We start from the raw sequence: 25,148 nt of genomic DNA, 5'->3' as shown, positions 1-25,148 counted from the left end.
CAGAAATCAAGAGTGCTCCATCACTGGAGGTTTTTAAGAAGAGACTGGACATTCACCTGTCTGAGATGGTATCGGTCAGTGGTGGCGAAACTTTTAGAGACCGAGTGCCCAAACCGCAAGCCAAAACCCACTTGTTTATCACAAAGTGCCAAGGCAGCATCGGCATTCTGGTGCCCTCGGGGGAGGGGACAGGGAGGCGCCTCTGAGTGCCGCCTCTGGCACGAAAAAAAGGGGGAGCAAAAAATGGGCCACCGTACCGCAAGGCACAAAAATGCCAACCGCCGCGCCGCAGGGTGCAGATACAAGGCACCGCACCACGTGAGAACGGGGCTGGGCTAGTGAGTATCACGCAGGCACTAGCCCCGCCCCCTTTGCAGCATGTGCCTGCTCGTGGCCCCGTGCGCGCATGCACGCATGTAAAATGCTTCCCCCTCCCTTTTCTTCCAGTCCACCAACCGACAAGGACCTGCTGCTGGCAGCGGTGGTGGCGCACGTGCCAACAGAGAGGGCTCTGAGTGCCACCTCTGGCAGGCGTGCCATAGGTTCACCACCACTGGTATAGGTCCTCCTGCTTGAGCAAGGGGCTAGACTAGAAGACCTCCAAGGTCCCTTCCAGCTCTATTCTATTCTATTCTATTCTATTCTATTCTATTCTATTCTATTCTATTCTATTCTATTCTATTCTATTCTATTCTATTCTATTCTATTCACTTTCTATATTTCTATTCTATTCTATTCTATTCTATTCACTTTCTATAATTCTATTCTATTCTATTCTATTCACTTTCTATATTTCTATTCTATTCTATTCTATTCTATTCTATTCACTTTCTATATTTCTATTCTATTCTATTCTATTCCATTCACTTTCTATATTTCTATTCTATTCTATTCTATTCTATTCTATTCTATTCACTTTCTATATTTCTATTCTATTCTATTCTATTCTATTCTATTCTATTCTATTCTATTCTATTCTATTCTATTCTATTCTATTCTATTCTATTCTATTCACTTTCTATATTTCTATTCTATTCTATTCTATTCTATTCCATTCACTTTCTATATTTCTATTCTATTCTATTCTATTCTATTCTATTCTATTCTATTCTATTCTATTCTGTTCTGTTCTGTTCTGTTCTGTTCTGTTCTGTTCTGTTCTGTTCTGTTCTACGTTCTGTTCCATTCCATTCCATATTTTCTATTCCATTCTGTTCCACTGTCAGAGCCCATCGGAGGCAACCCAATCAGCCCAAACAGGAGTTACACTAAGGCTATGCAGCCTCTCCTCTCAACCTGAACCCCTCCTTACCTTTCCTTTTATCTGCATCCTATTTTTAACTGCCGGCTCTGCCCTGCCCTATTTTGTCCTTGAGCACTCGTGAGCTCATCAAGAACAGAAGGTAACCGTGGGGTGAAAGGCAGGGCAAGATCTGCAAGATCCCCATTTGCATTTGACTTTGCCATCCCATCTGGTTCGAGATAACACACCACACACACACACACACACACAGAGAGAGAGAGAGAGAGAGAGAGAGAGAGAGAGAGAGAGAGAGAGAGAGAGAGAGGATGAGGATGAGGAAGAGGATGAGGATGAACGAATTTTGCAGCTGTTTCTTTAAAAGCTCTCTTCTCTCAGGGATGACCGAGATAGTGAATTGCAAGCAGAAATGAATTTCTCCTTCCGTTTCTGATCCGCGCAAACACCCAAGCGTGAACGCCATCACCTGATAGCTTGGGTGCCTGTTCAATTCGTTAGAGAGAGAGAGAGAGAGAGGGGGGGGGCTTTCTGTTTGTTTGTTTTACCACGAGTTGACAGTTGGGCAGAAACCAGAGGGGGGAAAAAAGAATTTCGGGCTTCGTGGGAACCGAGGAAGCAAAACAAGATGCAAAGTCTAAAATCTATAGGCTCATAAACCACCCCGGTTTCTTGAAACAAACCGGGATTTCTCTACCCCAACCTTGAAACCATGGATCGAGTGAATCTCTTTACCGAAGAATGTGATGAACGGGAGAAGGTGAGTCTTCGCCGAGAAAATCTCAGCGCCCATTTTCTCGGCGAAGACTTCTTTCGGGGGATGCAGCTTCTGCCGCCCCTTTCTGTCAGCTGCCCAGCTGAGAGAAGGGGGTGACAGAGGCTGGATCCCCCGAAACAAGTCTCCGCTGAGACGAGAGAACAAGGTGTTTCTTTCTCCCCCCCCCGCTTTTGCCGCTTTTGTGTGTGCGTGTGTGTGTGTGTGTGTGTGTCCCATCTGCAAAGCTTCCGAGGAAGGAGAAGCAGGATACTGGTTGGGGGGGAGCGGCAAAAGCGGGGGGGGGGGAGAGAGAAATGGCTCCGCCTTTGGTTCCCCCTCCTAAAGCACAGGGGCGCTAGAGAAAGTTTGGAGTTGGGTAAGGAAGGGCAAAATTCAGGAAGAAAAGCGGGGCGGCGGGCGAACGGGAGACCTGTACAAGGGGGAAGGGGAACTCTCTGCTTTGTGTGTGTGTCTGTGTGTGTGTGTGTGTGTGTGTGTGTGTGTGTGTGTGTGTCCCATCTGCAAAGCTGCCGAGGAAGGAGAAGCGGGATACTGGTTGGGTGGAGGAGGCAGTGGCGGCGGCGGAGGCGGCCGCAGCACCGGCAGTCTTCCGCTTTTGCCGCTTTTGTGTGTGCGTGTGTGTGTGTGTCCCATCTGCAAAGCTGCCGAGGAAGGAGAAATGGAGGAGGCAGTGGCGGCGGCGGAGGCGGCCGCAGCACCGGCAGCCTTCCGCTTTTGCCGCTTTTGTGTGTCTTTGTGTGTCTCCTTCCCCGGCAGCTTTGCAGATGGGACACACACACACGCACACACAAAAGCGGCAAAAGCGGAAGGCTGCCGGTGCTGCGGCCGCCTCCGCCGCCACTGCCTCCTCCACTTCTCCTTCCTCGGCAGCTTTGCAGATGGGCCACACACACACACACACACACACACACACACACACACACACAAAGCAGAGAGTTCCCCTTCCCCCTTGTACAGGTCTCCCATTTGCCTGCCGCCCCGCTTTTCTTCCTGAATTTTGCGCTTCCTTACCCAACTCCAAACTTTCTCTAGCGCCCCTGTGCTTTAGGAGGGGGAACCAAAGGCGGAGCCGTTTCTCTCTCCCCCCCCCGCTTTTGCCGCTCCCCCCCCAACCAGTATCCTGCTTCTCCTTCCTCGGCAGCTTTGCAGATGGGCCACACACACACACAAACACACACACACACACACACACACACACACACACACACAGCAGAGAGTTCCCTTTCCCCCTTGTACAGGTCTCCCGTTTGCCCGCTGCCCCGCTTTTCTTCCTGAATTTTGCGCTTCCTTACCCAACTCCAAACTTTCTCTAGCGCCCCTGTGCTTTAGGAGGGGGAACCAAAGGCGGAGCCGTTTCTCTCTCCCCCCCCGCTTTTGCCGCTCCCCCCCCCAACCAGTATCCCGCTTCTCCTTCCTCGGAAGCTTTGCAGATGGGACACACACACACACACAAGCCCAGCGGCCAGACTGCGCTGCCTCCCCAAGGGCTCCTAATGGCTTGCTGCCCCGCGTGACACCGCTGGCTGACGCTAGCTCGTCTCTCTCTCTCTCTTCTTTCCTCCCTCCCTCGGTCTCCCCCTCCCCCTTTTCCGGCTCAGCCCCACGTCACCAGGAGACCAAAACGGGGACATCATGGCAGAGCAGAGGAGGCACAGGAAGCGGATCCAGGTACCGGGCTGGCTTATCTCCTCCCTCTTTTCGCAACCGCTCTGCGGGATGACTTTCCCTTTTCCTTCTGGCTCACCCCCCCCTCCCCCGCCCGGTCACCCTTCCCTCCCTCCTCCCCCTCCGCCTCCTCCGAGGCCGCCGCCAGTCAGCATCTCTCCTACCGTTTTTGCGGCTTTTCCGTCGCCCCCGCCGCCGCTCCCCCTTCCCCGCAGAGCCGGCCGCATCCAGCGCCTTCTTCCTCTGGAGGGAAGCACCGAAGCCTCGGCCGCGCGCAAGTCCTCGGTAAAATTTTTTTGTTGACTGGAGTATAAGCCGAAGTGGAGTTTTTCAGCCCAAAAAGTGGGCTGAAAAATTCGGCTTATACTCAAGTATATACGGTATGCTAAAAATTCCCCTTCTGATTTTGGGACACTTTTGGAACATTTTTTAAAATTGACTCATGCCAATATTTTTCCAATCTGCTGCTGTTTTGGTTCCATTCTGATTTTTACAAAATCTTATTTTTGGGAAAAAGTCTCATACATAGTCCTGTGTTATCATGTGGATATGAAGATATTCAGAACTATCTTAAGATGATTCCTACATCTCTGAATGATGTAGCCTTCAGAAAGTGCTGACCGCATTCTTAGTGATTATGCATTTTTGCTTCCTTTTTGTTACAATATCCAGAATTTCCAAAAACAAAGGTTATTATTTATTTTATTTTGTTTAGATTTTTTTTATTCTGCCTTTATTATTTTTGAAAATAATTCACGGCGGCAAACATACTTTTTCCTTGTCTTCTTTTCCCCACAACAACTCTGTGTTGTTGGGTTGAAAGAGTGTGACTGGCTTTCATACTTAAAGTGGGGACTACAATGCAGAATCTCCTTATTTTTAGTCTGGTGCTTCAGACCAAATGTTATTTGAATGAGGTTATTTTGCTATGGTTTGTATAAACATGTAAGAATATGATATCTATGGAATATTGTTCTACAAAATGGAGAGGAATGAAAAGATGATTCGTTGCTTCTTTTGAGTGGTGTGGTTGACTGTTTCTGGAGATACTGATGCTGTATCACTCTGAAAACTAAATTTGTATTTGTATTTCCCCTTTTGGTTATTAAGGCAAAAAACAAAGATGCCAAAGAAAAAGAGAAAGCCAACAGACATCACTTTGTTTCTGGATCTTACGCTGGGGTAATGCCATGTTTCACATGTGAGAAACCACTTTTGGGTAAAGAATCATTACAGTGTTCTTGTAAGTAACTATACTTACTGTTCATAAAAGTTGCTTTTTCCATCTCTGTGATAGAAAGTTGCTTGTATTTTGTACAACTTTGTCATGCGTAGAACAGACCCAAAGCCACAACTTACTTAAGTTCCTTAACTCAGGGGTTTTCAACCAGTGGTATGGGTACCACCTGTGGTACATTGGCACCTGGCAGGTGGTACGTGACCATCCTAGAAAAGTGGTAGTGGGGGTGGGGAATGAGCTGAACCGGTGGCAGCACCACACAAGCCTGAGCGAGAGATGGCTGGAGTTGCAGGGCTGTCAGGGCTCAGTGGAAGCGCCAGGATCAGTGCCAGGCTCCAGCTGGAGCTCAGTGCTGATGCTGGTGCTTCTTCTGAGCCCTGAAGAAGCACCAATCAGCCGGAAAGCAGCACTGATCCTCGCACTTCTGCTTAGCCTAGAAGAAGTGCCTATCAGCTGAAATGTTGCAGCATCTCCAGGGTCTTGTGATTTGCATTCAGATGCTTGGCAAGTGATTTTTATGATGGTCACAGTGTCCCAGGGTCATGTGAAGTGACCAAAACCTGCTGCAACCACCCAGCAAAGGGGGGGGCAAATAAAAACCAAACACCCCCCCACCCCACCTCCGCTGCCAATCCTCAACAGAAATGGTCACAACAATGAAAACCTCAGACAGGAGGAAGAGTGCCGCCGGGCAGGCATATGTCTTGCTCAGCTGTGGCTTGGGGAACACTTTTTTCAGTGCCATTGTAACTTTAAACAGTCACTAAGCAAACTGTTGTAAGTCCAGGACTACCTGTACTTCATCACTTTTTTCCTTTTTTTGTTTTGTTTTTGGTCATCAAGTTTTTGACACCTTGCTAGGCAACTGGTGGTACTTGGATATTGCCAATGTGGGTTAGATAGCATCACCACCAGATGGATTCGTAACTGGCTGACAGGCCATACTCAGCATGTGGTCCTCAATGGAACTGCATCTACATGGAAGGAAGTGTGTAGTGGGGTGCCTCAGGGCTCTGTTCTGGGCCCAGTGCTCTTCAACATCTTCATCAACGATTTGGATGAGGGGATAGATGGGGAACTCATCAAATTTGCAGATGACACCAAGCTGGCAGGAATAGCCAATACTCCAGAAGATAGCCTTAAAATACAGGAGGATCTGGACAGACTCGAATACTGGGCGCTATCTAACAAAATGAAATTCAATGGTGAAAAAAGTAAGGTTTTACATTTAGGCAGGAAAAATCAAATGCACAGGTATAGTATAGGTGGTACCTTGCTCAATAGTAGCAACTGTGAGAGAGATCTCGGGAGTCCTAGTGGACAATCACTTAAATATGAGCCAGCAGTTTGCTGCAGCTGCCAAAAAAGCCAACACAGTTCTAGGCTGCATTAACAGAGGGATAGAATCAAGATCACGTGAAGTACTAATACCACTTTACAATGCCTTGGTAAGGCCACACCTGGAATACTGCATCCAGTTTTGGTCACCACGATGTAAAAAGGATGTCAAGACTCTAGAAAGTGTACAGAGAAGAGCAACAAAGATGATTGGGGGACTGGAGGCTAAAACATATAGGGAACAGTTGCTGGAATTGGATATGTGTAGTTTAATGAAGAGAAGGGTGAGGGGTAACATGATAGCAGTGTTCCAATATCTCAGGGGCTGCCACAAAGAAGAGGGAGTCAAGCTATTCTCCAAAGCACCTGAAGGCAGGACAAGAAGCAACGGATGGAGCTTCCGGGTGGCAAGGCTCCATCGATGGCGGTCATTTTGACCGTCAGCCCTGTTGATTCCATTCAAACCATGAAAACAGCGACAATCAGCTGTCGGGAGAAGAGGGGAGGGTGAGCATTCAGGTAGAGATAGAGCTCCCCTAGACCCCCAGAATGATTAATCTGGGGGCCAAAGGGTGAGAGCTCCCTCGGAGCCTGAATTTAACTCCGGACTCAGGGACTCCTCTGTTTTAAACAGAGCAGGACGCTGCAACCATCCCTGCACTCAATACTGAACTTTGGATTACTCGGATGCAGGCAGAGCTGAGCAGGAGAATTTTGAAATTGCAAGTACATGATCTTTAACTCTGGGGAGTTACCTTTTTTCTTCTCCAAAGCTTAAATTAAAAGAAAGGGGAGGAAGATGGCGTCGGAATGAACATTTAGAGAAAACGGGGGAGGGGGGGAAATGAATTGTTATGGCAAAAAATACAAAAAGAGTTAGATAGTTGGAGAAAACTACAATTGTCTTTATTGGGAAGAATTGCAGCAGTGAAAATGAATGTTTTACCAAAATTTTTATTTTTGTTTCAAATGATACCTATACTTAAAAAAGATTCAAATTTGGAGGAATGGCAGAAAGGTATTAATAAATTTATCTGGGCAGGGAAAAGACCGAGAGTAAAACTTAAGATAATGCAAGATATACGTGAAAGAGGTGGTCTTAAAATGCCCAATTTTAAATTATATTATGATGCTGTGGCTTTATCGACAATTAGCAACTGGTTTAATTTAACAGAGGAAAGAATATTGAATATTGAGGGATGTGTTTTACTATGTGGTTGGCATGCATACTTATTGTATGATAAAAAGGTGGATAATGTTTTTAAGACACATATATTAAGGTATGCCCTGTTGTGAGTTTGGAAAAAATATCAATATAAGTTAAATCATAAAATACCAATTTGGGCAATACTTAAACATGCGATAGAAAATATAAGTTTGGGATTCAAACATGATGTGATTACATATAAAGAAATTCTTAGATTGGAAAGGAATGTATGGCAACTAAAGCCATTCAATATTTTAAAAGAAGAAAAGATAGTACAAACTTGGTTTCAGTATGGGCAGATACAAGCTAGATGGAAAGATCATAAAATTGGTATTACAAAAACAGATGAAAATTTGGTAAAACAAATTAGAGATCAAATTCAAGCGCATATAAGAAGGATATATAATGCATTGATAGAAATAGATTCAGAAACGGAACTTGTTAAAGACTGTATGATAAAATGGGCCCAGAATATTCAGGAGCCAATAATGATGGATACTTGGGAAAAAATCTGGGTCAGAAATGTTAAATTTACACAGGCACAAAATTTAAGAGAGAACTTTTATAAAATGTTTTATAGATGGCATTTAGATCCCAAAAAATTAGCATGTATGTATCCAAACTATCAACCTAAATGTTGGAGGTGTGGCGGTGAAGATGCAACTTATTATCATATATGGTGGACTTGTAAAAAAGTTAAAGCTTTTTGGATTAAAATTTGGTGGAACATTCAGAAGATATTTAAGAAAAAGATAAGGTTTTCCCCGCAGTTATTTCTGTTGGGTATTATTACAGATTGTACTGTTATAGAAACTAAATTGATGTTGAATTTAATAACGGCAGCAAGACTTTTGGTATCGCAATATTGGAAGAAGGAGGATCTGCCTACTATAGAAGAGTGGACTCTAAAAGTTTCGAACCTAGCAGAAATGGCAAAAATTTCAGCATATTTGAAAGATCAATCGCAACAAAGATACATTTCGGAATGGAGAAGATGGATTGATTATATTCAGAATAAATATGGGACTAAAAAGTTTTATTTAGCATATGAATGAGTATTAGAATTTAATAAGATGTATTACTTGATTATGCTTAATGGGAGTTAAAGTGCGATAGGACTTAAAGTGTATTCATAGATAGTTAGCATATTCTAGCTTAAGTTTGTTAGATGCAATACCCTGTATTCAGCTCTGGGAAGTTGGGGGGGAGGGGGAGGGTAGGGCAGGGTTTCTATGGGGAGGTGGGGGGAAGTTGGGGGGAGGGGGCGGGAAGGGTGGGTTTTTGGGGGAGGTGGGGTCAATTTATGTTTAAAATGTATTGTAAAACTTTTCAATAAAAAAAAGAAGAAGCAACGGATGGAAACTAGTCAAGGAGAGAAGCAACCTAGAACTAAGGAGAAACTTCCTGACAGTTAGAACAACTAACCAGTGGAACAACCTGCCTCCAGAGGTGGTGAATGCTCCAACACTGGAAGTTTTTAAGAAGAGACTGGCCAGCCACTTGTCTGAAATGGTATAGGGTTTCCTGCCTGAGCAGGGGGTTGGACTAGATGACCTCCAAGGTCCCTTCCAACTTATTATTATTATTATTATATCCTAAAAGTGGTACAATAAGTGAAAAGGTTGAAAAGCCCTGCCTTAACTAACTTACAAGTTCCTTAACTTAAGTAAAATTTTTGTGGGATTAGTTTAAACATGACTAAATATAGTTTCAATCCCATTTCTTGATTTGAGAATACTTTGCTTAGTTCAAGATACAGCGTTTGTATCATAGGTACTACATTTAAGGATTCATCCATAGACACATTGGAGACTATACTATCCTCAGTATATGCTTCCTTGAGTGAGGGGTGCTTCCCTGCCGCCTTGAAAGAGGCGGTGGTAAGGCCCCTCCTCAAGAAACCTGCTTTGGATCCAGCTATTTTAAATAACTTTCATCCTGTCTCCAACCTTCGCTTTCTTGCGAAGGTTGTTAAGAGTGTGGTGGCATGGCAGCTCCCTTTGGTCCTGGAGGAAACTGAGTATCTGGATCCGTACCAATCGGGTTTCAGGCCCAGGTACAGCACGGAGACGTCATTGGTCGCGCTGGTGGATGATCTCTGGCGGGCCCAGGATAGGGATTATTCCTCTGTCCTGGTCCTATTAGATCTCTCAGCGGCTTTTGATACCATCGACCATGGTATCTTGCTGCGACGTCTTGAGGGGTTGGGAGTGGGAGGCACTGTTTTACGGTGGTTCTCCTCCTACCTCTCGGGCCATTCGCAGACGGTGTTGGCAGGGGGGCAGAGGTCAGCCCCTAGTCCCCTTAGTTGTGGGGTGCCTCAGGGGCCAGTACTCTTGCCCCTTCTGTTCAACATCTATATGAAGCCGCTGGGTGAGATCATCCGTGGTTTCGGGGTGAGGTATCATCAATATGCTGATGATACCCAGCTTTTCATCTACACCCCGAACCAACCCAGTGATGCCCTCAATGTAATGTCCCGTTGCTTGGAAGCGGTACGGATTTGGATGGGGAAGAACAGGCTCCGACTCAACCCGGCCAAGACTGAGTGGCTTTACGTACCGGCATCTCGTTTAGTCCAAGAGGTTCCATCTTTGGTTATGGGAGGAGAGGTGTTACCTCCTGTTGATAGGGCGCGCAATTTAGGCGTCCTCCTGGATTCACGACTCAGTTTTGAAGATCATATTGGAGTCGTGGCCAGGGGGGCATTTGCCCAGGTTCGCCTGGTGCGCCAGTTGCGCCCCATCTGGACCGAGATGCCTTACGTACAGTCACTCATGCACTCGTTACCTCTCGTATAGATTATTGCAATGCTCTCTACATGGGGCTGCCCTTGAAGACCACCCGGAGGCTTCAACTGGTGCAGAATGCGGCTGCGCGGGTAGTGATGGGAGCATCCCGATACTCCCATATTACACCCCTCCTGCATGAGCTGCATTGGTTACCGGTTGTCCACCGGATGAGATTTAAGGTGCTGGTACTTACCTTCAAAGCCCTACATGGCTTAGGCCCGGGATACTTGCAGGACCGTCTGCTGCCGGGAACGACTTCCCATTGCCCAGTGCGCTCACACAGAGAGGGCCTCCTCAGGGTGCCGTTGGCTAGACAATGTTGGCTGGCGACCCCCAGGGGGAGGGCCTTCTCTGTGGGAGCGCCAGCCCTATGGAACCAACTCCCCCTTGAACTTCGGACAGCCCCGGATCTCTGGTCCTTTCGCCGCGGCCTCAAAACACACCTTTTCCATCAGGCTGATCTGGACTGATAGGGATTTTAATAATGTCTTAATTTTTAACTTAATTTTAATTTTTTCTTAACTTTTGTACTATTGTATCTTATTGTTGTTAGCCGCCCTGAGTCCTTCGGGAGATAGGGCGGCATATAAGTCCCAATAATAAATAAATAAATAAATAATAAATATTGACTAGCAGCGGTTCATCATGCCTTTAGGAAAAACATTTCTAGCTCTGAGCCGTTAGAGCCTGAATTTGGAACTCCTTCCACAAACCCATAAGATTATTACCCCACATGTTTTAGTGATCTCTTAATTAGATGTGACCAACGTGATAAAGCCATATTAATAAATTAGCATATTAAATATCTAATGTTGCCTCTGCCTAGAACAGTTGCTGGGTTTATACAGTTTTGTATTAGTTAAATTAATTAAATAAACTTTAGACTTGTAAATATTTTCTTTTAGTTATTCCACAAAATGAAGCCAGAGAGATCTGTTTAGAAATTATAAAGTGAACACTGGTGAAAGACTGTCAGTTTTTTTAAAGGAAAACTGTATTTTAAAACTTTTCAATAAAAAAAAAAACAATAAACAAAAAAAATCAGTTCCACCCCCAACCCTCCTCCTGGCCTAAACTTGCATTTATTTTTCTTCTTCCTCATTACTTCCAGTAAATGAAACGAGCTCAGAAATTGAAAGAAAAACAGCTTGAGGAGATATGTAAAGGAGCTATATGAACAGGATTTAGTAAAGTTCATTCATGCTTGTCTGCCTTCTCAAATGTGGATCACTCAGTCTCAACATGGTTGGGGCTGATGTGAATGTAAACAGTCAAAGACCTGTTTCCAAATCATGGCATATCTGAGGGATCGCCTTTCTCCAAATGTTTCTGCCCATTTGGTATGTTTGGGCAGAGTGGATAAATCCCACTTCCTCTTTATTAAATGCTATCATCTGGTGGGATTAAGGAATTATATCTGTCATAGTCCTTGCCTGAGGTATGATAGATGGTGTCTTCCTTGGGATTTTGGAAAGCCCTTACTACCCTGGTTGGGAGTAATGCATTTGCATAGTCCTTATCAAGCTTGTAGGGACGCGGTGGCTCAGTGGGTTAGGATGCTGAGCTTGTCAATCAGATGGTCGGCAGTTTGGCGGGTCAAATCCCGAGTGCCACGTAACAGAGGGAGCGCCTGTTACTCATCCCAGCTTCTGCCAACCTAGCAGTTCGAAAGCACGTAAAAAATGCAAGTCGAAAAATAGGGACCACTACGGTGGGAAGGTAACAGCGCTCCGTGCGCCTTTGGTGTCTAGTCATGCTAGCCACATGACCACGGAGATGTCCTCGGACAAACGCTGGCTCTTCGGCTTTGAAACGGAGATGAGCACCGGTCCCTAGAGTTGGAAACGACTAGCACACCTTTACCTATCAAGCTTGTATTGTTATGGTTTTTTTAAACTGAGTTGTCAGTGTTTATGTTTTCAACGGTTGTTTTTTTAAAAATTTTGCAAACCGCCCAGACTATTGGGACGGGCAGCTATAACAAATTGAAATCAATCAATCAGTACATTTCCTCTAGTTTGATTCTCAGGGTAATTCTTGACAATAATTGATTTTCATAATATAAACATTAGATGGGGCTGTTTTCTTGGTGGCAACCTCCTGTTCTGTATGATGTGTAGTTTTGGTCTTAAGTCTAAGATCCAAGACATACTCTACTTTTTTATCTTTTCAGTGAAAATTATCTGGGTCTTCGCCTATTTATATACATTTTTCAACTCTTTTGAATGAACTGGTCATCACAGTTGGAAAACATTACGAGAAAAATTACTTCTAGGTGAAAATTAAATATTTAAAAACTGAGATTGTAATTGAGAGAACCTTTTCTTGCTTACTTGCAGATTGCAACGCAATTGTGCATAAAAGTTGTAAGGACTATGCTCCTGTGTGTACAAAAGTAAGTTTTAAAGTGAATACTTGGGGATATTATTGGCCACTGTGGCACTCATTAATGTGTATTTTGTTGTTTTCCGTAGTTATATACGAGAAAGCTTAGACTGTAACATATCAAGAATATATTTTATCATGACATATGAACCAGAATCCCTCATTCATTTCTTTCAGAGAAAATCAAAATTCATGATAAAAAGAATGGCTTCCAAGTTTGACTTATAATATGCCTCTTTCCACTTCATGTAGAAAACCGTGGGTCTATTTTTTTAGTTGATCCCACATGGCAAAAGGTATAAGTTAGTGACAACTAATTAGTAGTGTACATACTAGTCACATGATTAGCAACTACAGTAAGCAATATACTTTATTGGGTGTACAGGGAGTCTTCTCTTAACAATGGTAGTTGGGACTATAACTCCACCACTGAGCAATGCGGTTGGTAAGGTGTCATGTCACCATGCCAACCTATGGCAGCAGTTCTGGCAGTCCTAGCTATGGTCGTTAGGCAAATCATGGAAGATAACAGCTTTCCACGATTATGAGACCACCATTTGTGGCCTCCTGCGGATTTCCTCGTTTACTTTGGCAGCCATATGATTGTGCAATGTTGCAAGGTCATAATTGTGAGCTGATTGTCAAATGCCTGAATTGCAGTCACATGGTTATGGGTACACAACGATTGCTGTAACTATGAGGACTTGTTAGTTCCACTTGTTCAGCACTATCATAACCTCAAATAATCATTGACTTTGAACAATCCCTCAATGAGTGGACTTTAAGCAAAGACTACCTGTAGTTTAATGCTAGAATAATAATTTCAGCTAAGCATTTCAAATGAGTAACTATTGTTAGCCTATAGAAAAAAACCCAGGCATTGTGGTAATAAAGTCATTACAAATAGGTACAGAAAGAGTAACTAATGTTTATATTTTCTTAAACTCTCTTGCTTAGGTTTTTGCTTTGTTTCTACACTGAATGTTTGAGTCTTTTTGTTAGGCTTCCTTATTACAATGATTTGTCCTTTTTATAGCTATGTTTGCTTATTGTGGTTGCTAGTCATATGACTAGTATGTACACTACTAATTAGTTATCACTAACTTATATCTTTTGCCGTGTGGGATCAATTAGAAAACTAGACCCAAGAGTTTCTACATGAAGTGGAAAGAGGAATGCTGGCTTATTATAATAAGTCAAACTTGGAAGCCATTCTTTTTATCCGGAATTTTGATTTTCTCTGGAAGAAATGAGCAAGGGATTCTGGTTCATATGGCATGATAAATAAACAGTCACAGGAATTTGGCCACAATTTGTTCATGCCCATGATTCAGACTTGCCCCATCTCTCTCTGTTTCTGTTTCTCTTCATATCCCTATTAATTCTTGAGAAAGGGTGTGAGTTTGGGTGGATGGTTTGACTGTCTTTGGGATTTGGAATTGGCTTCTCAGGTGACTGTATATTAGACCAGTGAATTAGCCACTTCAGATCATTGCAAGAGCATAATAAACTGAGAATTCAAATTCAAATAGAACAATGGTATCATCTTCCAATAGCATCATCTTCCTGTTTTATTAAATCCAGAGGCTGTTTACATTATTAGGTAGAACAAAGAGGAATAGCGTCCCCTAGTGTACACCAGTTAGAATGACATAGGTTCAATGAATAGCATCAGTTCAATATTATTGACTTTTCCCAATAGCATTAGTTTTTAAAAAAAATATCTGTCAAAAAGTCTAAAATACATAATGATTTATAATAATTATTGTGCCTGGTACTTTAGCAAAATTCTAGCAATTTGCAACCTCACTATTAGGGTTATGTAAAAAATGGAGCATTATAGGTCAAGATAAAATCTTTCGATAAAATATGATCACAAATGCATAGAAATATTAAATCATATCTTATTTATTTAACTAATTAAAGTTTATATTTAATATATTTAATAAAAATCATATTAATGAAAACATTCTTCCTTACCAGAAATTGCAAGATAGAAGTTATATTAAGAACAAGATACAAACTGTCCAGACAAGTAAGTTAAACAGTAAGAAAGTTAATAAGTGTAAACTGTATTTCTTCTGTTCTGTTTCATATTTTGTTATTATTAGTGGCTGCCTTTGGGAGAATGGATAGCTTTGGTTGATTTTTCCATTTCCATTACAGCCTTTCTTAGCTTATAAACAAAGTTGTCCTTGAATATCAGATTCCTTTGTTTTAGAAGAGGAGATAGTTCGGAGAGCTGCAAACTAACATTGGCAAAGATTCCCTCCATCCTTCCATCTTCTTTATGGGTCTCCACTATCTCTTGATCCATGAGTAGTATGTAGTACACTTCTCAGAATGAACCGAACACATTCAGTCTAATCCAATATTTTTAACTTGCTTCACTATCAACTCCAAGATTTTCCTTCAATAGTTTACCAGAAGGTCTGATAGTATATATTCAATAGTTAAATTAATTAAATTAAACATTAAAAAGCAGAAATACCCAGAAATACCCAATCTATGACCATATTTATTGGGCCACATGTAACGTTCTAGCTATTTAGTGTGGTCCTTGTAAACTTCTCAAAAGTTCTTGTTATTTTTAATGTGGCAGAAAGATGAAATTATTAAATATAATAATATTAAGAATTTTAAGTTTTATTTATTTTAAATCAGATATAGTTTTGGCTCTGGCTTCTTTCATTGCGTGGTTTGTAACATGCAATTCAGAGGCTAACAGTGGCCCTCAGCTCATTATGTACCTTAGCTCTAAATTATGACTTGGAAAATTGGACTTTCCTTCAGATTACAGATTACAATCAAACGTTGAATTTAAACACTATTTAATCTTTTTGAACAACTATTAATTTATAAACTCTTCAGATAATCTGACATTTGTAGAAGTTGATAGAAGTATTAAAGTCATTTTAAAAATATTGAAGTCGAATGCTGAACTTGCAGACTTATGTAATAAGTTTTAGTGATCACAGAGATAGGAACAATATTCTTTTCATAAATTTAAAATACTGCAACATTACAATAATATTTGAAAATTTCATTTTGAGAAATAATTATGCTCTGTGTCGAGACTTCAAAGTTTTATTCCAATTTGATATACATCTACTTATATATATAAATCTTACTAAATTCAGTGGGATAGTTATTAGTACATTAGATTTTGACAGTAGTTGCAAAGTCTGTTTATGATATATTATGAATGAATACCAATCAAACAATGGAATGGGTTAGTAGAATTTTTTTTTATTATCTAAGCTATTTACTGGCAGAATATAGGAAGCAGCTGTATAGTCATAGGTTTGCCCACCAAGTACAATATTATTTAAATAGATTGGCAGTTCTCCACTATTTCTGAGATGAATCTGATCCTGGGATATTTCATGCATCTCATGAAGTGAGCTTTAGTTCACAAAAGTTTATGGCTTTTTAAATATAATTTGTTAGATGCTACGAGACTTCTCCTGATTTTGCGGATCTTTGGCATACAAGATAAGTTTCACCATGACTGTTTCTAATACATGGATAGAATAAATTGCTAAAATCTTAACACTGTATTTTTTATTTTCCAGATCTATCATTCAGAGATACTCCACAGCCAGCATTCTCGGCAACTCTGCCTTCTACTACAATTCCCATTGGAGTATCCCTTATGAAAAAAGAAGCATTACAGCAACAACACTCCTTATCCAGAAGCGTTCCAAGTACCACTTCTGAAAGGTAGACAGCAGTCTCTGATGTCTTGTAGTTAAAAAAAAAACTTTACAAGTGAACCACTATATTCATATGATTTTGTTTTATCCATAGAAAGAGTATGTCCTCACTGGAGCCAGATACTAATACCAGCAGTTGGAGATCTAGGTCATACTCTGAAGAGCTGCTACAAACTTTAGGGTCTGCTTCATCTGTTGACTCTTTTATAATTGAAGGTAAATTGGGAACTCAGTGTAATACCATTCACATGAAAAAATAGTGACATTATTAGCAAGCAATATTGAATTACACTACATTAAAAAAAGGGATTCATTGGTGGTCATCTTATTTTGAGAAACATGGCTCAAAATTTGTGCAGCTGATCTAAATTCCTTTTCAGATACATTAAAATGTTGGAAAAATTTTAAGTGGTGCCATCACTGTATTCCTTTAAGATGTCTTTTTAAAACTGAACATGCATTTGCTGGTACTCCAGGATTATTGTGCTTCTTGAGCAGGAAGCGAATGAATAAAGTGTTAGTTCCTTCATAGGTACTCAGCAAAACTTTCCAAGCAACACCAAAGAGATTTTAAGGTAAAGAGTAGTGAAACTGGAGAGGGTTTATCATATTCTTTCCCTCTTATCTTAATAGGATTAACCTTTTGCAAACTCAATGACACTTAAGTTTTTCCTTATAGAATATAACACTCTTATTCATTTTGGGATCTCCATTTTTAAAGTAAAGTGCATCCCATTAAATGCTATCATTTTTAAAAATGGATTTTATACTAAAGATACACAGATGCAAACATTATAAGAAATTGATAACCGTATCACCAGATTCATTGACGCATTAGTAGTCCTTGGGACTTTAAAAGTCAGCACACAAACCAATCCTGGAATACATTTTAGTTATTTTATTGGTATCTGAGTTTAACTTGGCTATTTTTTTATGTTTAAGAATGACTTTTTATTTTTTTGCTATAGATGATGTTGATGCCTCTTTATGGAATGATCTCAGCTCTGATACACTGGAATTCGAGGCAGAATCTTGGAGTCTAGTTGTAGAGCCTTGGTTTTGTAGCCAACAAGAAAAGCATGTTATCAAGCGACAAGATGTAATCTTTGGTTAGTTTGCTATAGTATCCTCTATGTTTCAATATAGATGGTTGGACATGAAAATATAAAATAGCCTTCTTTAATTTGGTGCTCACTAGATGTGTTGTATTCTGCCAGCAGGATTTGATAATAGGAATTGTAATCGAAAATATATGCTGGAATCAGTAGTGAAATAAAATAAAAAATGTGCACTAGTCTAGAACTTATATTTTATTTTTGTCTTTGTAATATTCTGAAAAAGTGAGAGGAGCTATGCTCCATTTGTATTTAATGTGATCTCAGTTGTGCAGTTATCTGATAAACTGTTATTTAATATTCTTAATAGATTTTTTTTAAAAAAAACCTTAAATACTTTTTAAATCCCACTTTTATCATTCCTTACAAATAACTCAAAGCAGTGAACATAATATTCCTTACCCTTCTGACTTTCTCCACAACAACAACATCTGTGACGTGGCTGGGCTGAAAGAGAGAGATTGAACCGAAGTTATTCAGCTGGTTTTCATGACTAAGGCAGGACTAGAACTCACAGTCTTTTCTAGCCTGGTGCTTTAATCACTACATCAAATTATTCAAACATCAAAGTGCCTTAACCACTAAACGAAACTGGCCCTCATTTAATAAGAGTATTTGAAGAGAATGTTAGGACATGCTGAATAAAGATACAGTGCAGAGCACATTTGTTTAGGATTACAGGCAGACAGCCATGACCTTTTCCCCCCAGTGCTGCATTCTGTTTTTCCTTCCCATGTCATTGTTTTGAGTGTATACTTAGATTCTATGGGCTTTAATCCCCACCTCCTCTTTTCAGTTTGTTTTCTTGTTAAAGATGCATTTATACTTCTGTAGACTTTAGATGTTCCCTGATAGCCTCCTTCATTTCGGAATGGATCTTCAATATGCAAAAATCAATATATAGAGAAAGAATCTACTGTAATTTTATATATTATGTTTTCTTATGTAGAACTAATGCAAACAGAAGTGCACCACATCCATACCCTGTTCATCATGTCCAAAATATTCAGAAAAGGAATGAAAGAAGAACTACAGCTGGACCACAGCACAGTGGACAAAATATTCCCTTGCTTAGATGAGCTGCTAGAACTTCACCAGCAGTTCTTCTGTAGGATGAAGGAAAGGCGACAGCTCTCAAGTCAGGAGGGAAGTGACAGAAATTTTGTGATCAGCAAAATTGGAGATGTCCTTGTGCAGCAGGTAAAGCACTGAATAAAATTATACTTTCAACAAAGTGTTTGTGAAGATATAGTCATTGTAAGGGAAACCATTTTGCTCAGCAATTGTTCAAAGTTAAAATGTTGCTGAACCATGGGGATTTATGACTGCCCAGTGGATCGGCAGTTATGTGATCATGAGGCAGGCACTCAATGTCCAGAGCGGTCACATGATCACCATTTCCAACATTTCCTGCTGACATTCCACAAGCAAAGTTATAGGAAAACTGGCAGGAAATCAGAAATTGCTTCCATCACTTTTTTTGCCTGCCCACACACTATAGTGCTTGTCCACAGCACCCCCTCCCACTACAGCACTCATACATGTGCCCATGGTCCAGAATACCTGCTTGTGACACTCCCTGCAGTACCCATGTGCACTCCAGGACTCAGCCTATGGCACCCCCTTGTCCACCTGTATCTCTCACCTGTTTGATTGGAACTCCCATCCTTTACCACAATGACATGTGTGGTCCTGGGATTAGGACAACAGCTGGAATTGCCAGGATTGCCATTCCTAAAGGATGAAGTCACGTGATATTACACTTTACTATTGCATTCCTTAGTGATGAAAATTGTGGCCCAAATTGCCTTTGTAAGCCAATGACTACATATATATCCATTTGTTATGATCCTGGTCCAACAACATCTCCCCTAAACAGATGATGAAACTGAAAGAGGAAGGCCTTAACCTTCCTTTACCAACATTTTCAAGGTATTTAAGACCACATAGACAATGCTTCCCTTTCTCCAGCAATTGTGTGACAACTTTCAGTCCATAATGCTTTTCCAGTGTACCAAATAGATTGGTGATGAAGGGAAAGAAATCTATTTGGTGAGTGGGAGAACATATTCATTTGTGCAGCATAGTGATAATTCTACCAGTACTCTAATGAGTTTCTACTATTTTTCAGTTTTCGGAAGAGAATGCAAGAAAAATGAAGACAATTTATGGGGATTTTTGTAGTCACCAGAAAGAAGCAGTTAGCCTTTTTAAAGAATTGCAGCAAAACAAAAAATTCCAGAACTTCATCAAAGTAAGTTGACAATATCTATCTCAGTTGCCTTTATCTACTTTAGGAGAATTGTTAACATGAGACATGGTACAGCTCATTAGCTTAGAATTCTAATAAATGGTTCAAAAATGGTTTTCCTATGTATGCCACAAGGAGGCTCTATTTAGTGCAATGTGGCTGATAAGACTGACTTTCAGAATTGTAAGAACTGCAGCCAGTATTACCTGTGACACATAAGAGGCTTCCATTTATACAAAACAGTTTTCAAAGTGGAGAGTGAGTCTCTTAGGAAAGGGAAAATCCATTCCTATAATAGTATTTTATTCTGTTGTGGATAAAACTCATTAAATTTCATCCAATGTAAAAAAAAAGCCATTGAACGTTTTAAGGCAGAGGAATTGGACGTTGGACATTATACAAATAGAATAAAATGAACAAATAGACACACGGCTCTTTTATAGAAGTTGTCTTTATTTTAAAATATAATAATTATAGACACAATTATTTTCATTCCAAAAAAGGGCTTATAATTAAAGCCTCATGAAATTAAAAAAATGAACTTCAGTGTTTCTGATTATTTAAATAATTTTTTAAAAAAACAATTACATGCATTGGCTTATTTGCTGTTGGCTTATTTGTTACAAATAAGATAATAAATTACCTATCCCATTCTAATGTGAGGGATCCACAGTGGAAATAAAGGTTTTTTAAAAAATTTATATACATATAACAATGTACTTTGTTAGTATTTTATTTCTTTTATTGTTTCTTCTGAATGTTCAGACCACCTACAGGCTTTTGTGATTCATTGGAGTGGGGGGACCAGCAGTATCCATGAGGAGAGGCAAAAAAGTCAAAGTGAAAATCACAGCAGCACAATTGAAGCCCAACCCTTTTTGTGGGAGTGCAGCATTGCTAAACATACAAAAGAGATGGGTTTTTGATAGTCTTGCTATTAACGCCATCTTTTTTTTTACCATCCCATGCCACTTACTTTGGCACTGTAAATAACTTACTTAAAATTATTATAAAATTCCTTAGTCTTTTTCCTGCATCAGCCATATAACATGGCAAAATGAAATGAATAATAGCTTAATATCAGATGGATTGAAGCAAGAAATAAAATATAGAGAAGATTCTCTTCCACCACCCTAGCAGAGACACTAAAATCTAAGTGACATTTTATATCTAGCAACCCTGAAGATTGTATATTAAAAGTTAAATCTCTTCTTAAAGCTGCGGAACAGTAATCTTTTGGCCCGACGTCGAGGAATCCCAGAATGCATTTTGCTAGTCACTCAAAGAATCACAAAGTACCCAGTTCTAGTAGAAAGAATATTACAGTACACCAAAGGTAAGCAATATTTTTCTACCTGCTTCATGAATAATTCTTATGGTGTGCTTAGCTAACTAACATCAAATCATCATTATTTTTAAAATTTCCTATAAAAATATTTATTTTAAAAAATGTGTAATACTTTTTATGTTTTCAAATAGCTTATTTTGCAAATAACTTATTTTGTTATAAATGAAAAGAGGGGGAGGAGGAATCTGCCATTGATCCATCAGTATAATACGCTCCTCTATTTTATTGGTTTTCTTATTGTAAAATTGCAACAACGTAAACAGAGTAAACTCCTAATCTTGTAAAAAAAATTGCCTGAAACATGGTAAAGATTCTAGGAACCCAAGTAGCTGAAGTCCAAATAGCCTGGGCATTCGGGCTGGGGAAGGTTGCTGTAGTTAATCAGTGGCCTTTTGAATTCCTAGTCCAGTAAAGAGATAGTGAACAAAGGAGTGTGTAGAGGAAGAGACAGTGGGAAAAAAGAAAAGAAAATGAAGCCAATCTGATTATGGTTCCAGCTTCTATACTCTAAGACAGGGGTCTTCAAACTTGGCCCTTTTATGACTTGTGGCCTTCAACTTCCAGAATTCCTCAGCCAGCATGTCTGGCTGAGGAATTCTGGGAGTTGAAGTCCACAAGTCATAAAAGGGCCAAGTTTGAAGACCCCTGCTCTAAGAGCTCATGGTACTAGCACAGGGGTCTGCAACCTTGACAACTTTAAGACTTGTGGACTTCAGGTCCCAAGTCCACAAATCTTAAAGTTGTCAAGGTTGCAGACCCCTGCCCTAGCAGTACAATGCACCAAATTTAGCATTACTTCCACATGATAATACTGGGAGATTAGTGTGGCAACACCATGGCTGGTTCTTTTAAACAATAAAAGTTGCTAAATGAGGAACACTAACATGACTTTTCAGTTTTATGCTTTTTAAAGCAGCAAAGCATGCATTTTGATTTTAGAATCCATGAGTCATGAACCATTCACAAAACAGATTTGAAAATACTCGTGATTCTTTCCATTCTAAATATTTAAGAAGGGTTTGCTAACAATACACACCTCTTTGTTTTTGTGCAGAAGGAACTGAAGAACACCAAGATTTATGTAGAGCCCTTAACCTTATCAAGGATATGATTGCAGCTGTTGATTTGCAAGTCAGTGAATACGAAAAGAAACAGAAGTTGCTGGAGATTCTTAGTAAAGTTGAAAACAAAACCTATACCAAACTGAAAAGTGGACATGTTTTTAGGAAACAAGATTTGATCAAGAAACAGAGGACGCTTTTGTACGAAGGCTTAGTCTACTGGAAGACTGCGACAGGACGTTTCAAAGGTTACTGAAATTCAAATTCCTTGTTTATTTTCAGTCGTGCATCATGTTCTGTACTTTTCTAAAGAAAGTCAGTTTTTGTTACAAATGTATAAGTTGCTAAAATATCTTATAGATAGGATAGCAATATGTTGATTAAGTTTATGGCATAGGCATTTTTTCTCACCAATTTTGCCCAGAGTTAAGGGACGCGGTAAAAGGGACGCGGTGGCTCAGTGGGTTAGGACGCTGAGCTTGTCGATCAGAAGGTCGGCAGTTTGGCGGGTCGAATCCCGAGTGCCGCGTAACAGAGTGAGCGCCTGTTACTCGTCCCAGCTTCTGCCAACCTAGCAGTTCGAAAGCACGTAAAAATGCAAGTAGAAAAATAGGGACCACTACGGTGAGAAGGTAACAGCGTTCCGTGCGCCTTTGGCGTCTAGTCATGCCGGCCACATGACCACGGAGACGTCCTCGGACAAGCGCTGGCTCTTCGGCTATGAAACGGAGATGAGCACCGGCCCCTAGAATCGGAAACGACTAGCACGCATGTGCGGGGGAACCTTTACCTTTACCTTTAAGTTTCTCTAATCCTTTATTTTCTGTCTTAAAAGTAAGAAATCAGTTGATCTGATGGTAACACACCCAACACTAGCAATCTGTTTTCTAATATAGTGTTAAAACACATTAGAACATTAAATTAGTTCAAATGTTAATTATATCTTCAAGTTAAATTTATTTCATTAGCCTAACAAGTACACTGTAACAAAAAAGCACAAAATTCAGAGAATAATAAAATCCAAGTACATAAGTTGACTCTGAAATAGCAACCTTATGCTCAAATTATGTACTCAAAATCATTCTAAAATTAAGATGCTAAGGTGGATGGGCACCTAAAAAAAATCACAGGTAGCCCTCCTGAACGAGAAGTAAATGTCCCCTGCACTCAGTGCACCTTGAATATTGAAGGACACCTGGGAAAAGGTCCAAGTAAATATTTTAATAGATAGACAGACTGAAGCAAGTGAAGGTAGTCCAGCAACTAGATGAACTAATTGTATCACCCTGAGTCTGGTACAAGTAATCCTCATTTAGCAACCATAATTGGGACTGCTAAGTCAGTCATTAAGGGAAGTGGTCGCTAGGCAAAGCCACAACAACTTATGATTTTACTTCAGCTTTCCTTTGCTTTGCTGACCTGTGTAGCTTGTAATTACGAGAATTGGTAATCCCTGAGCAGAACCGTGAATGGTAAAGTTACTTTTTCATTGTTGAAACTGCAAATTCTCACTAAATGAGGCAGTCACTAAATGAGGATTCCCTGTATTAAAATATAAAATGTAAATCAATTTTTTTTACTTAAAGTGAAGAAATAAATTAATAGCTATATTAATTGGTATTGTTTCAAAACATTGCTGGTGGTAAATCTATGCATGCCACTGAGGTTCCAGTCTGCAGCCTCAGAGAGAAATGTACCCACCTCATCAATTTAACTACATGTTTTCATAGGATATGCTATCTTAATCAATGCACCTAGTGAATCCTTGTGTGTTGTACTGTGATGTGAATGTTTTTAAATAACTGAATTTATTTTCATTCAATTTATTTGATATGATATAAACTATTGGTTTGTAATAGCAATTTTCTTTTTTTAAAGATATTTTAGCTCTGCTTCTAAATGATGTGATGTTGTTTTTACAAGAAAAAGATCAGAAGTATATATTTGCATCTGTTGTAAGTATAAATGTTTAAAATGTTGGATTATCTTAATTGGGAAATTGTGTCTTATAAAAAGTAATAAATGTTGGGATCTTATTCAATAAAAATGAAGCCTTTTAAATGACAATCTTGAGTGTGTGTAAATTTGGACAAATTTCTGTTCGAGTCATTGAAAGAAAATAGATATTTAGTAGCAGATTTTCTTAAATTTCTAAAATGATAAATGAATTGCCTTAATGATTGCCTTAATGATTCATACAAATGATTTCATAGCAGGTTAGGCAACATATAATTACACTCTTTACTAAACAGTGGGGGGCTGCTGTAGCATTCCTGAAGTTGGTTTTGTGGGTGGGCAGATTTCCAAGGACCTGAATTTTGTTCCCATGACTGCATGGTGCTGCATGACAGTAATTGTAAAACCAAGTCATAAGAAGCTTTTCGGGGTAGCTTTCATAACGTTGAATAGTTGATAGTCATAAGTTGAGGTTAACCTATAACTTTCCTCAAATTACAGCTTATATATTGCAGTATGCAGTATACATGTTAAGCATTATTCCAGATAATATAATGGATAGATTTTAAATGCAGAACAGACTGAGGAATATTTAGACACAGTGTACCTTAGAAAGTCTTTAGAAGAACAAAAGAAAGCTCCTAATAAACTAATTAATGAAGAGCAAACAATAGGAGCAATACAGATGTTAAAATTCAATAATCAGGACTAGGTGGACTTTTTATGTATTATAAGACATTTTATGAAATTCTGATTAAGCTATTAACTTGGGTAATGAATGAGATTCGACAGTGTCAAGCATTTTCATCCTCCTGCTTTAATTTCTGTGTTATTCAGTGAGGAACATTACAGACTGTTCAGAGTCATACAGACTTATTTTGTTAATGCACATAACAAGCTTTTCAACAGCAAGATTTTCAAAAAGACTAATACATTTCTAACTGAATTGATACTTCCTGATCAGGCTGGATTTCTCCTGACATGAGGGATAATGATTTGTATATATTTTGAATGCTGTTGTAGTGAAAGAACAAGCTT

At 40.0% G+C, this 25,148-nt stretch overlaps 1 protein-coding gene across 1 annotated transcript in view; it reads left to right on the top strand.

Annotated features, from left to right (window-relative positions):
- ARHGEF28 (Rho guanine nucleotide exchange factor 28) overlaps window positions 1–25,148 on the top strand; it is a 123,083-nt gene that overhangs the window by 79,844 nt on the left and 18,091 nt on the right. Inside the window, exons 14-24 of the mRNA XM_081321299.1 lie at window positions 4,812–4,944; window positions 12,618–12,673; window positions 14,647–14,698; window positions 16,239–16,386; window positions 16,474–16,595; window positions 17,348–17,488; window positions 18,444–18,694; window positions 19,626–19,748; window positions 20,964–21,081; window positions 22,148–22,402; window positions 24,033–24,109. Of these exons, the coding sequence (XP_081177425.1) occupies window positions 4,812–4,944; window positions 12,618–12,673; window positions 14,647–14,698; window positions 16,239–16,386; window positions 16,474–16,595; window positions 17,348–17,488; window positions 18,444–18,694; window positions 19,626–19,748; window positions 20,964–21,081; window positions 22,148–22,402; window positions 24,033–24,109 (1,476 nt within the window). The remainder of the gene's footprint in view (window positions 1–4,811; window positions 4,945–12,617; window positions 12,674–14,646; window positions 14,699–16,238; window positions 16,387–16,473; window positions 16,596–17,347; window positions 17,489–18,443; window positions 18,695–19,625; window positions 19,749–20,963; window positions 21,082–22,147; window positions 22,403–24,032; window positions 24,110–25,148) is intronic.

Source organism: Vipera berus (assembly GCF_964194415.1).
Source record: "Vipera berus genome assembly, chromosome: 2".
NCBI lineage: Eukaryota > Metazoa > Chordata > Lepidosauria > Squamata > Viperidae > Vipera > Vipera berus.
The sequence above is the reverse complement of the archived record's forward strand: the minus strand, read 5'-3'. Positions and strand labels throughout refer to the sequence as shown.